General features: G+C 44.8%; 1 protein-coding gene across 2 annotated transcripts in view; it reads left to right on the forward strand.

Annotated features, from left to right (window-relative positions):
- The window catches only part of LOC138611684 (SPRY domain-containing SOCS box protein 4-like), an 82,842-nt gene that overhangs the window by 29,667 nt on the left and 38,629 nt on the right, over positions 1–14,546 (forward strand). The window contains exons 1-2 of one of the 2 annotated variants that reach the window (XM_069684869.1): positions 2,835–2,908; positions 11,855–12,808. In XM_069684869.1, coding sequence (XP_069540970.1) covers positions 12,076–12,808 — 733 coding nt within the window. In that variant the 5' untranslated portion in view covers positions 2,835–2,908; positions 11,855–12,075. Of the gene's footprint in view, positions 1–2,834; positions 2,909–11,854; positions 12,809–14,546 lie in introns of those variants that run through there. The other variant, XM_069684871.1, reaches the window with a different exon arrangement.

Consider the following 14,546-nt stretch of genomic DNA (forward strand, 5'->3'; position numbering starts at 1 on the left):
TAACATCATAAAAATATCCTATGGTGTAGGCCAGATCCACAGACTTTACAAATACATTCAATTTCTTTTTAAACCAAATTTCAACATATTGGGAAATACTGCTTATTTGCTTTCTAACAGTGAGTAAATCTAGTGTGTGTGTGTGTGTGTGTGTGTGTGTGTGTGTGAGTGAGTGTGTAATGGACAGACAGCTATCTCTCTGTCTGCACACTATACTACACGGTGACATCCCGCTCAGGGTGGGAAACTCCAATGCTGTTATGATATCAAAGTGCTTTGTCTTTATGCTGGAAGTTGTATGAATGCAGGGAATCCAACAAATCATATGATTTCACAATTTCCTGATTGATAAGCAACTGAAAAGCCAAAAAATGTCCACCATCCACAAAGTTAAAACTACATATATGTTTGATAGTAATTGGCCACTGTCAGGCATCAGCTAATATTAGCATTTAGCCACTTCCTAGCTAGTATCCTTCCTTAGTGAGGAAGTGGATGTATGCTAACTTTACCTTTTGATTGAGTTGTACTAAACGATAGGAAAGCTGTAATTTGCTAACTGTAATGTTAGCAAGGAGGTGATTGAAGGCTAACAAGCGATGATGGCTAATAGTTTATCAAATATGTTGTATGCCTTTCCTATAGATTTGATAAGACTTGCAAAAGGTAAGGTTAGCATTAAGCCATTTCCTAGCTAACAGTGTTATGAGCTAGAAATGGCAGAATATTATTATTAGCTGTTGTTTTATCGTAGCTAATGGGTTATCAAGTATGTCTTCTTTAGCTTGAAAAATGGCCCGACGTCCCTCTTGATTTATCATCTTTATAGTTGCTGATAATTTCAAAGCAGTAAAAATGTCCTACATTTTTAAGACTTATAACCTGGAACACAGCATTATGATGGTCTAACTGTTTGAGCTCCCCAGTCTGAGTGTGATGTCAGAGAAGAAGACTACGTCAAAACCTATGTGACTGACCACCACAGGTCAATGTGCACTTTTGTGGGCAATGTGTTACAAAGACTGTCCTTATGAGGTCGATGACGATTTGTTTAAAAGCAGGTGTGCACTGAAGACGTAGGTGAGGACTGCGGACGAGTAGCCCCACCTTCTCCCCGAACAAAGTATCCAGAGGCGTATAGACAGAGAGTCGTGTCAGTGGAGGTCCAATATGCTCCATGGTCCGCTGTTGAGATGTCGCAACTCTCTCTCTCTATGGCTCTGAAAGTACCGTCACTCACTCACTCAGTCAATCAGTCAGTTACTCGGTCACTCAGTCAGTCAGTCACATACAGACCCATGTGTAGGGCTGACCCCGGCGGTCAGCCAAAAATGGCTGCCATGTGAATATGGTTGATCGCGCTAGCTCATGATAAAATTAAGCCTCTTTTTCAATTGTAGATACCTGAGAACAAGAGACAAACCATGATTTACCGTCCCCTCTCGTTCTGTATGTTACATTTGAACGCCTCTGCAGACATTTGAAGTAGCCTAATGATATGGTAACCATAGTGTGCATAGTGTGGGAGTGGTGGTGTTGTGGGGAGTTTGGTTCCCCGGTGGTCGCTGCAGCCCTGGGAAAAGGAAGTCCATACAGGAAGTGAGCTGGCTGGGCCTCAGTGCTGCATGACCGCGAACACTGTAGTCTGCACTTACACTTTACATGTGTGTAAGTGTGCACATGTCTGCACATTCAAGAGGTCTCCTGCAGATGTGTTTCTGTGAGTACAAGTGCATGGGCATGTTGGAGGGGTTTGTTTTTAAATGCCTTATGGAGGTTAAAAGTTTTAAAAGTGAAAGAAAAAGTTGGATGTGGAATTTCTTTGGAACTTTCATGGGCTTTCCCAAACTCTTTCTTCACTTCCCGACTTTGTGAATGACTGATGGAGAGTAGGTGCGGGAAAAGGCTCCAACAAGTAAATGAACTTAGTCATCACATTGCCTCAGGGCCAAGTTATGCAGTAATGTGGGCAGAAATACAACATGACGACAGGACAGAACAAAACAGAACAGATCATCACCCAGACAGCCGTGCATGTGATGTGTTTACTGCAGTAATGTAAAGTAGGAAAAAGGAACACTCAGGTTGTTTTTCTTTATAGTTTAAACACTTAACTGCAAGGACTTTACCTGACTTAAACTCATGGTAAACCTGGCTTGACCGGCATGTTTCACCTGGACTCCTTAAACGTGCACATGCTCCACTCGTGCCGTGTTTGTGGCACGTGTAGGTGTGTGTGTATGCTAACATGTGTGTCGGTGTGTGCCTCGAACAGCGGGGGAGGCGGGGGTTGGCTCGGTGTGAGCTCTTTGTAAGTGAGGGGGAAGTCAGGACGAGGAGGGAGGGAGCTGAGCCGGGTGTTTCTCTCTCAGCTGCCTGCCGGTCTGGTTGCTGTTGGTAACTTTGCTTGATGAGATCAGAGGGGATCGGCTTTCAGACCTTCATGTCTCCCTCTCTTTCTCTCTCTCTCTCTCTCTCTCTCTGTCTCTCTCTCTCTCTTGGAAAAGACTGAAGTGGAACTGAAACTGGAGTGGGGCTCAAAGTCTGTAGTGACGGCGCTTCCTTGGAAACACTCTTCAGAGTGGGAGCGTGTGTTGTGGGGGGAAGAGAAGTGATAGCCTCGGGACAGATAAGCTCCAGGGAAGGGAAAAAGAGGGAGGGAACATTAAGGGAGAGGGGTAGGAGGAGGCAGAGGTGGGCAGCTCTCTGAGGAAAGAGGGAGTCTTTTCTCTTTCTCTCTCAGACAAACTCACTGACTGCCGCTGCTCTTCTTCTTCTTCCTCGTGTCTGCTCGTGTTTTCTCTCTCTGCCTGGAGGAGTTTATCAGTGTTTTGTCTGGATGTGAACATGGACTCGGGCTGACCGGATTCACGCGGCGAGACATGAGAAGAACCACTGGAGATTCACTGTAAGGAGCTTGATGTGTTGTGCCATCTACAAGGTGGAGCGTGGGGAGTGTGTGCGGAGCGATTGTTGCTATTTCAGGTGTGTGTGTGTGTGTGTGTATTTGTGAAAGAAATGCAGTGTGACAGTTTATATAGGTATATACAATTCATCCATAGTCATAGTATGATCTGTTTTCATTCATTTTACATTAAATAAGAACAGCAAAAAACTCTTCTGCTGCTTTTTACCTTTTAATGAGGCACATTTACGTTTCCCGTGGATGCTACCGTGCACTCACCCTCTCCTCCTTCCTCCCTCCCTCCCTCCCTCCCTCCCTTTCTCCCCCATCCTCGCTTATCTTCTGTCGCCTTTAATTCCCTTAATGGTCTTGAGGCCCCATCTGGCCAGCTGGGATACCCCTCTGTGTGTGTGTGTGCGTGTGTGTGTATGTATGTGTGTGTGTGTGTGTGTGTGTGTGTGTGTGTGTGTAAGGGTGAGATAGAGAGTGGAGAGTTGTGGGATAAGCTAACCTAGGATTGCCCCCGCTCACACACAATAATAGGATAGTGTGTTACTATTTTTACACACACTGTAGGTCTATATGTCACAAACACCCCTAATCTGACGGCTCGCCCCGCGCTGCCTGCTGTAGCGTTTCTCACAGTGTGTGTGTGTGTGTGTGTGTGTGTGTGTATTTAGGCTCTGGTTTGGGTGGGATGGTATATTTGTGTGGTCCATCCTGGGATAGAGAGATAGCAGCTCTCCTTTCTGACTTTATCCTTTGTTTTGTCAGCTGCTGACCTCTGTTTCTCATCTCTTCCATTGTTTGTGTTCTCTTTATTTCTGCCAAATCTATACAGCCACAGTCTTCCTCCACCGCAGCCTTTACACAGTTAGTCCCTCCACTTAAATAAGCCCTAATTTTCTGTGCTATTTTTAATGTCCATCCTTTTCTTTCTCTTCGTTTTCTCTCTTTCTCTGGTTGCAATTTGAGAACAGTGGAGAGGTTTCTCAGTAGTGTGTGTGGATGTACTTTTCCCTGTTAAACGTCCTGGCACAGGGTGCTGTGTTCCACTTTGCACAGAGCAATTTTGGAGAACACTGAGAGAGACAAGTGCCCCAATCATTAAACATGTGCGTCTGCGTGTGTGTGTGCGTGAGTGTGAGCTAAGGCTACAATTATTTCCACTATCCGTCGATCATTGTTCGACCAGCTGATGAATGGCTCAGTCTATAAAATGTCAGAAAAGTGAAAAATCCTCTTCTCATTTTAATAGCGCCCGAGGTGACACCTTGAAATCGCATGTTTTTGTTTTATACAAATTATATTGTCTGTTTAAAAAGCAGCCAATTCTCACATTTGAGAGCTGGAAACTGCAAATGTTGGGTATTTTTAGCCGTGCAGTGTACCTCTAGAGAGAGCATTGTTGGCTGGTCTACTTCTTTGGTTGAGACTGAAATATCTCAACAGCTATTGAGTGAAAAGAAATGTTGTACAGGCATTTGTTCTTCCCTTCATATGGTGTAAATGTTTGTTTTACACTGTCTGAAGAACAAATGATATTTCTGCACTTTGTCTTAAGTGTTAATTAGGCATCGTTGGCATGCTAACACACTAAGCTAATGCAGGAAACATGATGGCATTACCTGCTAAATATGTTAGCTGTGTCTAATTGTCCATAATAGATCAATATCACTTGGTGAGTTTGCCTTTCATTGTGCTGTACACTGAAAATGATTACCATCAGACTCAAATTTTCTCACAATGCAACATTAAGACGTGTACAACCGCTGGTTGCTTACAAACAATTTGCACCGTCATTCATTAAGCTAAAAATACAACAACAGCAACAACGTAATTAGCGATGAAAAAGATCCGAGTAGTGTCATCATATTACATTTTATTTTGCCAATGAGGTTAATGTTAACGTCTACCTGAATTGTGAGTAGAGAGTCGTGAAAGTCGTGAGAGTGAGTATGTTAGCTAGCTGATGTTAGCATGTAGCTCAGAGCATCACACTGCCTGAGTACAGCTGCACACCGCTGCTAGCATGGCTGTAGCCTCTTAGTCTTGTTGCTTAAAAATAATTTAAACAGCAAATGACCAACTAAAATTGTTAGTGCTTTAATTTAAGTTATTTCATTTGACTTATTGTTAAATAACAGTTTAGTAAATGTGGCTTCAGCGCTACACAAGACTCTTAGCGCCTCAATCTCCCTCTCTCAAGTGAAGATTTAAATTAGCGTCCCAAATATTGTTTTAGACGACTATCCCTCCTTACAATGATTTGGGAAAGAAGTGTATTTCCTGTGTGTGTATGTGTGTTACTGGTGTGGGTGTGACGCGTTTCATCACACTGTTGAGCAAGCAGTTTGGCTGTTAAACGAGCGGCAGCAGTGCATCATATTCAGGAAGACTTTGATTCAGTTTCATTACTGCTGGGGTTGTGAATCTGCCACCTGAATCCACTGCTACCCCGCAGAGCTTTATGGATGGCACCGCCAAGGTCTTCAGTGTGTGTGCGTGCGTATCCATATGTGTGTGAGAGAGATGAATAGGCTTAGCGTAGGTGTCCGTAAAGGAGTGCTCAATCACTGTAGCACTAACGGCCTTCCCTTAGGGCTTCATGGATTTTAAGGTGTCACAGCAGGCATAGAAGAAGAAAATGGCGTGTTTGTGTGTGTTTATCCATCCTCTATAGATCAATCTGTAAAAATACATTGCGTTTTATTTTTTAGGCAACTATTTAGTTTCATTTCCCAGATCAAAAATGATGCAATTTGAGTAGTTAAGAAAAAGAGGAAGGTACGTTTAGGAGGAATTTTTTTGGTTTCAAGAGAAGCAGACTGAGGAGGCGGGTCTGGAAGATAAAAGGGAGACAATGACTGGATTTACTTGGTAAAACATTCAGACTGTGACATATAACAGAATGGGATAGAAAAACTCCTTTTTCTCTGACAGGAGTGGGGAACACAGAAAAGTGATGCATCAGGGAAATTTCACTAAACTCGAGGATGAAGGTCATTTCTTCCACAGCACATGCATAGTCAATTCCATGTCCTCCTGTCAGCGAGCATGTGCACTCGTACGCAGCTGTGTGTGAATTGGCTTGTGTTGGGTGTTTTGCAGAGCCTGCTTTTCCTGCGTGCTGAGCTCGCATTGATTGCCGCGTGGTGGACGCTGGGGCATTCGGTGGCAGGCCTGAGATAATTTGTACCAATTGAGAGGGTGTCAGGTCTGCTGTCGTCTCCGTGGATTTACTGGTACTGTACGACAGCGAGACGGGGACAGAGACAAATGGAGTGTAGAAAATAGGAGAGAAAAAATGGAGAAGAGGAGGGAAAGTTGGTGAGAATAGAGACGGGATGTGTGAGGAAGCAGGAAAATCTGAGAAAGAGAGATAAAAGGGCAGAGATATCTCCTTCCTTTTTAGATTTGTCTACATGAGCTCACCTCTGCTTCTCATCACATGCAAGATAAGTTTAAAGTCCCCGTCTGTATTTTGACATCCTGTTAGCAGCCAGACGCTACAGTTTATGTCTACCTCTGGCATCCTCGGCTTCACAGGTCTTCCCTCAGTAGGAATGAATGTGAGCAATGCAGAGAGAATGGTAGTTTGTTTAATCTAGTGGGTACAGCTGTTGCTATGAAGAGTTACAATATAAATGTGAGTGTCTGTTTTCCTCTCTGTGTGTTTGTGTTTGCGTGCCAGCTCTGTCTTTGTGCGCTGCCGTGCCCAAACGTCCCCCCCACCCCCAGGAGTGGAAGGAGTGACCGCTTTGTGATTCATTTTTCAGACGTCACAGGAATGAGGCAAAGTCGGTTTAATTCAGCGTGAAAGCTAAGGTTCGAACAAGGTCGGAGTGTGTGAAAATCAGTCGTGTAGTAATTTTTAAATTAACACACATTCCTAAATCCACACTCAAATCTGAATTTAGAGCAGCTGGAATAATTTGAGCTCATCGACCTTTCAAAGATGAATCAAGTACTTCATTTGGCTGTCATATTTTATTGAGTTTCATAGATGTTATCTCACAAAAAGGGAGAAAACTCAGTATTTTAGGAGGAAGCTGCTGAATTTCTCATGTGAAACAGACACATTAAAGCTTCAGCCTGGGTTCATTAAATGTTTAATAATTGGGTGGACTGTCTCTCTGGATGATGTCCCTGATGTCTCAGCGCTCTTCGGGGAAAGTCGTGTGTTAACTGTGGCTTTATTTATCGGACAGCTGAAGATAGACAGGAAATGTGGGGAGTAGAGAGTGGGTGGATGACATGCACAAAATGATCAGCAGACCAGGAGTCAAGCCTGCGATCAGTGCGTTTAGGACTGTAGCCACTGTAACCTGTGTCGACACGTTAGTCTCCGCCCCCTTTCTGGCGCGATGCTGTGACGCGCCTTGACCTGACTCCTTGTCATCTCAGCTTTAAATCTCCGTCCAAGCAACGCTCGATCATCGTTCCAAATTTGTCGGCGCCAAGTTTGAGAGACTCAGACCCAGACTGAATGAGTAATAGATACAATCAAGATCACATCTTCACTGGCCTCCATGCTGATTACCAGAGAGTATAATGTAAGTTCTTTGCGCGTACTATTGTTCACTAACCCTGTTCGAGACGCGTTTGTGACGTCAGATGGTGGCGCAGCAGAAAAGAGACTGTAAGGAGTATACTTCACTGGCAATGGGAAAATAGACGAGATATAGATATATTGCCCTATAGATATATTGTCCCACCCGTGGATATGAGAGGTATATATCGATCGATATCGATCTTCTCATCTGACTCCCAGCAAGAGAGTGAATTTGTTTTTTCCCAAAAGTATATCTCTTTAAATATGCATCACCGCTTGGCTGCATCTTATACGCTGACAAATCCCATTGTTTCATTAGCAGTGCGAGACAACAGCTGTTTCTGCTGATGTCACAGACTCTGCAGGTGGCCGGCATGATTAGGTGGACCGGCTGATCTAGGATGTAGGACACACTCGCACGAGCGCACACTCTCAGCCCGGACATTAATGCATGAACACAGAAACAGGAAGGCTGAATGAGAGTCTAGCTATTTATCGTGATCCTGTTTGGCCTCGTGGGTCACTCATTGTCCTCGTTTGACCCACTCAGACACAAACAGTCATCACAGCCTTACGGTACATCCTACTGTGTTTCACACACCTAGAACACTTGGTTCGTCATTCCTCTACGTTAACGTTCTGCTTCGGCTGCTCTGGAGAGTTTTTCTGTGGAGAAGCCCGCAGATGAATCAGGTCTGGGTCTGAGGGAGGTGCAGGATGAGTGAGAGGTTTCATATCCCTGTTTGTGTGTGCCTTCAAAGCCCGTCTGCCCAGTCAGAGTTTGTTGGACACTTTAAATGAAACTCAAAATGTTTGAGGCAGACACACACACACACACTGTGGCCTCCTGTCATACAATGTTACACACACACACACACACACACACACACACACACACCGCCCTCACATGCTTTTGAGTGACTGGAGCTTGTTAGAAGTACAGCAGGAGAAGTCAGCCCACACAGCAGGTTGCACGCCATCTGTCTCGCCTTTTCTCATCCTTTTTCTCTTTTTTGACAAGACTTTAGAATACTTTCCGTTTTAATGCAACCTGTCAGACTTTTTGTCTTAAATTCACCAACCTTTTAGCTGCATGCTCCTCAATTCTAATCTTTTTCTTTCTCTCTGCTGTCAGCTCTCTCCTTATCCTTCCTGACTGTAGCTCTTCCAGATTTCTGCAAATATCTGCCCTGACATCCCTCCCCTGTAAAGCTCTGTTGTGTTTTATATCTTGTATCTTCTAGTTCGAGCGTCTTGTGAGGAATTGCTGTTTTCGTTCATATCTTGTAAAAGTAAGCTCAATGTCTTTCTGTCCCTTTGTGGGCCAAATGATTCATCAATTTAACCAAACAATCAAAGTAGGGATAAGTTGCTACCCTAAATCATTTGTGTTTGAGTGCATCTTTGTATGTGCGGCACCGTGTGATGCTCTCCCCTCCGTACCTGTCATACCCATCTAAAAGTGCAGATGAAGGGGGACGGGGGGGCGGGGGGGCGAGTGTGGTCGCTCCCTAAATGAGTTGGCTGCAGAAGCAGAGAGAGACGGAGGGAGACGGAGGGAGAGTAAACAACAGATGGCTGAAACATGTTGCCTCTATTCGCAGCAGCAGACGCTGCGCCGGCCCACCGCCAGCCTCCTGAGAGGTTACTACGCAACGGCGACCGTGACGACACAGGGTCAGAGGTCAAGTGCCTCCTTGATGACGGCTCGTAATGCCAGATTGTCATCCACACGCTCTGCCAGACGTGCGCACGCACAGTGAGAGTTTGTACAGTGTTAAATCGTGTTTTTTTTGGCTGGAGTCTGGCAGAGATGACTCTGGAATCTTCCAAGCAGCGTCCACCCTTCACCCACCTGCCAGCCGTGATGACACATACACACACACACACACACACACAGCTGTCTGTGTGTGTGTATCCGAGCATTGAACCCTCTCATGCTGGGGAGTGAACTGAGTGGTGGCAAACATTAGCTGCCAGCTGCCATGACCTCATTCACAGACAGAGAGACGGAGAGAATAGGGGAAAAGCAAGTGGCCAAATGAGACGGAGGTGTGTGTGTGTGTGTGTGTGTGTGTGTTTGTGTGTTTGTGTGTGTGTGTGAGGAGGGCATAGAAATTTCACACAGAATTACACCATGACCTCACTCCGTGGTGGCAGACGGGCTTGGTGGGAATATTTCTGCTTGTGTAATACGTCTTTAAAAACAGAAACAATATGTGTATTTTTAGATCGACTAGTTTTTTAGGTGTATTTGCAGCTCAATATTTCCTCTTCATGAAACGATTGGACAATTAACAAGGTAGAAATACACCAATAAAGCTTTAACCGACATTTCACATCACATGTCCACTAAATTATCATTAGTTTTAACCCTCTGTATCTGTCTTCACATTAATAACCTGTGCATCACTCTATCTCGAGGTGCGAGATGCTCTTACCAGAAGAAGTGTCAGTTCAGCGTTCACATAAAAATAAATTGGTGCTCTGCGGTTTGTGGCGGCCGATGTAAAGACAGGCAGCAGATGAGATGAGACACACACAGTGTCATCCGCTTCCCTGTCTGCTCGAGGTGTGACTGACTGTTCTTCCTGCGAACAGGAAGCAGCAGCTGCGATTCCTGGAAGAGATTACAGCATCAGTTTTACCACACAGAACAGAGTGTGTGTGTGTGTATGATGAAGTTTGTAGCGGCTTTATGTGGGGTTCAAGAATAATGACTGTTACCAATCAATATTAGACTTTTTATCGAGTGGTTAAGTCAGTTTGAGTCATTTTACCCAAAATAAAGAAAAATCTGAGTTGAAATGACCTGAAACTGAATAAAAGCTGAACTGAAACTGTCCTTCCCACGCTGGAAACAAATACATCACACTTTAAATGATATAAAAATGGAATTACCCCCTAGAAATGAAACCGCAATATGATGCGGCTCGTACTGCCTGCTGCTGTAACCTTGTATACCACATATTGTACGTTTGAGTAGTGTGAGGGTAAGCATAAGTCAGGCTCACTTTTTCAACTGATATTACCTACTCTTCCTGTTTTCTCCCTGCCGTGTTGATATTGTTGCAGCGCTCATTAAATTTACATCGCCTAAATGAGAGCGGGTGCATTCATGTATAAGTTTTGTTTTGGCGAGTGACTTTTGTTGGGAGGATGCAGGATGAGTCAGGAGGAAATGTGTGCCAGCGTGTGTATGTGTTCGTTCATCCTGTTTATTTATCTAAACAAAGACGCACAAAATATTTAAAACAAGACACTTCCCATCAGCCATCAGTCATCATCTCTGTTTGTGTCTCTTTGTTCCATTTTTAGCGGAGACTAGTGTTTCTTAAACCGGGTACTAGTATACCACCGGGTACCTGGGAGAACTGCCTCGGATGTTAATGAAAATAAAATGTTGACTTTAAAATAAAGTTTGTTTGATGAAACTGTAGATGTAAGTTTTATATATATATGTATTTAACTGCCATAAACTTACAACAAATGCAATCACGTCCAAATTTGTGGTTGTTTTTTTTGTTATTTAAGTTTCTGCAAAGCCCGGTAGGATATTAAAGCCAGACACAAAACAAAAGACAACAGCAGCTGAAAATGCAAATAAAGAAGTGAAAAATACCGTCAGAATCAGGAAGAATACTTTTTAATACTTGTTTAAACCTTCCCCAGACATTGTTCTTGTTCTAAAAATGGGGAAAATGTATTTTCATTGAAAGCTTAGCCCCTTGAGGGCTGCAGTGGTTAGCGCTGTCGCTTCACAGCTACACGGTTCCTAGTTCGAACCCCGGTTCAGACAAAGTGGGCCTTCTCCCTTTGCATGCATGGGTTCCCTCCGGCTTCCTCCCACAGTCCAAAGACATGCTTAGAAAAAGCATGAACAGGTTGTTTTAGGATGAGAAAATAAAGAGGTCCTGAAGCGGCAGAAAGTGATGATGCTAGAAAAGCAGTCAGCAATTGTTTGAAGCCCGCCCACCTCATGAAGAGGATTTCAGTCACAAAGTTGCTGCTTAGTAAAACAGACACTGAAGGTGTAATTAACCTCTTTATATTTTTTACACCAAGTATTTTTTGCCCTGTTCAGGAGGTACTTGGATAAAAAATATATATTTTATTACAATATAATTGTTACAAATAGTTTGAGAACCCTGGCCCTAGACCACAAGCCACCCTACACAACATCCATGCTGACCTGGACCACCAGACCCAGCCACATTCGCTCTACAAAAAATGCTTTCAGTCACTCGGGTCTCGTCTTTTGTTGGTTGATTTAATTGTCTCATTGCAAATGAGGGAAACCTCAATGACTTTAAAGGCTTAAAAAACTGCTTAAAGAATTTGTCGTGATGAAGGATAAGTTGCTGATATCTACATTTTCTCTCGTCTCTCAACAGGATCTGCAGCAGCTCGGTCTAACTGAAGACATTTGTGGCATGAAACCAGAGCGCACACGTCTTTCTTTCATCACCTCCACCTTCATCACCCTCCACCACTCTCCAGTTAGGGACTCTCACCTCAGCTCCACCGCATTGATGAGGTAACGTCAAGCAGCACCCACCTGCACAAACACCTTCCTCACCTCCCCCTTTCCTCCCCTCACCCTCCCATCGCAGCCATGGGACAGAAGATCTCCAGCGGCATTAAATCGGTCGACAGTCGCGGGGAAAGCGGCGGCTCCCCGTCCTACCGGCCCTTAGCTCACCGGCGGCAGCACCCAGAACTGAGGGACCCTGATTTCTCCAAACCTCCTCGGTTGGACCTCCTTCTGGACATGCCGTGTGCCGGATCGGAGACCCAGCTCCGACACGCGTGGAACCCTGACGACCGCTCGCTCAACATCTTTATCAAAGAGGAAGATAAAATGACATTTCACCGCCACCCGGTAGCTCAGAGCACGGACTGCATCCGGGGTCGGGTCGGATACACACGAGGCCTCCATGTTTGGAGGATCCACTGGCCCTCCCGGCAGCGGGGCACGCACGCCGTGGTCGGAGTCGCCACCTCAGAGGCGCCTTTACATTCTGTAGGGTACACGGCGCTGGTGGGGTCGGACTGTGAGTCCTGGGGCTGGGATCTGGGACGCAACAGGCTCTACCACGACAGTAAGAACAGGGCGCACAGCGCGCTGCCCTCGTACCCGTGTTTCCTGGAGCCGGAGGAGTCGTTCACCCTGCCGGACTCTCTGCTGGTGATTCTGGACATGGACGAGGGGACGCTGAGCTTCATGGTGGACGGACAGTATCTAGGAGTCGCTTTTAGAGGACTGAAAGGAAAGAAGCTGTATCCCATCGTCAGCGCCGTGTGGGGACATTGTGAGATATCCATGAAGTACATCAACGGCCTAGATCGTAAGTACCATATTCTACACTAACGACACATTATGAGCATGGTCGATTGCTCAATGCTTACAAGTCCAAGCTGATGTTAGATGGCTGCTTGTATCATCAACAGTAGTAGCTTTGGGCGTGTTAAGACTTTCTCTTTGTTCTGTAACTTGTGTGAACTCTGAGGTCGGACATCTGACGCACACACACTCGGTGAAAGTTCGTTTGGCAATAACGGCAAGACAGAAAAATCCACATGTTCCGCAATATTCAAGGACAGCCCCCACTTCAAGGAGGCCGTAGTTTCACTGCTCATCATGTGTCATCATCTTTAGTGTGTAATCACGTTTTCATAGAAATCTTCGCTGGGCCATTTCTTCCTCTCAAGCTGAACAGCAAAGATAAGAACTAGTTTATTTGTCCTTGTTAATTTGGCGCCTCTGCTGAGGCGGACGTAGGAATTAGTTTTCGATTTAACATTTAAGTATTAATGATGGATGTTTGCAGACATGTTCATCCTTGGGAAAGGGAAAGAAGAGGGTCACGTCTCTGGTTATGGCCGACCTCTTGTTTTGAGTTAAGTACATTTTAATAGAGCTACAGGAGCTGACCTTGTGGATGTGAAGTTAATTTTCTCTCGTCCCTGTTGGAGACTCATTTCTCCAGAGCAGTTTAAAGTCCCCGAGGAAGCATTTACAGATCATTTTTCTCATATGCAGTATTACAACCTGTATCAGCACCATATTATTGCAATTTTTGGCTGTTCCAGTGATTTTATTTTTGGGTTGCTATATGGCTGCAAGGGGTCGTCCTGCACTAAATTGTCCCTGATTGTTTCTGTTCCTGGAATTCACCCAAAGGTTGTTGGGTCTGTGTTAAACAGCTGTGTTTTCCTTGCTATGAGGGGAGGATGAGCATTGGATGACAGCTCTGGTTTAGGTATGAATCTGTTTTGTTCACAGGAGACTCTGCCTTCTGTTTGACTCCCTCTGTCTGTCTGTGTGTGTGTTATATGAGAGTAGAGTCGGGCTCTCTCTCCTCCTCGCAGTCTAAACAGTGACTCTTTGAACTGCCTGTTAGAAGAGCTCTTAGACACACACCGTGAACACTTACACACACACACACACACACGGACACACACCTTCCAGGAAGTGAAAGTGTGTTATGAAAACATGCGTATGATCTGACTCTAGCCACCCCCTCCCTACGCACAACCCCATGGGTCTTATTTGATGTCACAACAGGGTGTGTTTTTGTCTGTTGCGTGGCTGAGAGCTGAAAGGAAACCTATCTCTATCTGTGGTTTGTTACATCAGTTTTTTTCTGACTAATCAACTGAAATTCTTCTCATTTTTCTTGGATTTTTTCTGCTCTCAAGGGGCACAGCAACTTCAAGAGCCTGTTTTTTATCCTTAAAAAGAGGTCATGCGCCTCATCCTGGCTTCAAATTGGATGTTTTGGTGTGGTCAACTAGAATATGAATCAGAATAAATCACAAAGCACTTGGCTGAACGTTAAGCTTTGAATTTCTTAACCTCCTGTTTAAGTCCTGCCTGACTGTTTGTGTGATGTCTGGTAATCTCCAGCACTCGGGCTTAGTTCAAAGTACATACTTTGGCTGTTGAAAGCACCTTTCCTCAGCCCTTTTCCATTCATGGAGCTATCTGCTGGATTTCACGGTGAGTCCGTCTGTGTGATGGGCCACCTTGGAGAATATGGAGAATATTGAGTCTGTTCAAAGCCCTCGCTTCTACAAGCGCAC

This window comes from Semicossyphus pulcher, unplaced genomic scaffold, assembly GCF_022749685.1.
Source record: "Semicossyphus pulcher isolate SPU_LCO1_2020_fin unplaced genomic scaffold, fSemPul1.0.p SCAF_7, whole genome shotgun sequence".
Classification (NCBI taxonomy): Eukaryota; Metazoa; Chordata; class Actinopteri; order Labriformes; family Labridae; genus Semicossyphus; species Semicossyphus pulcher.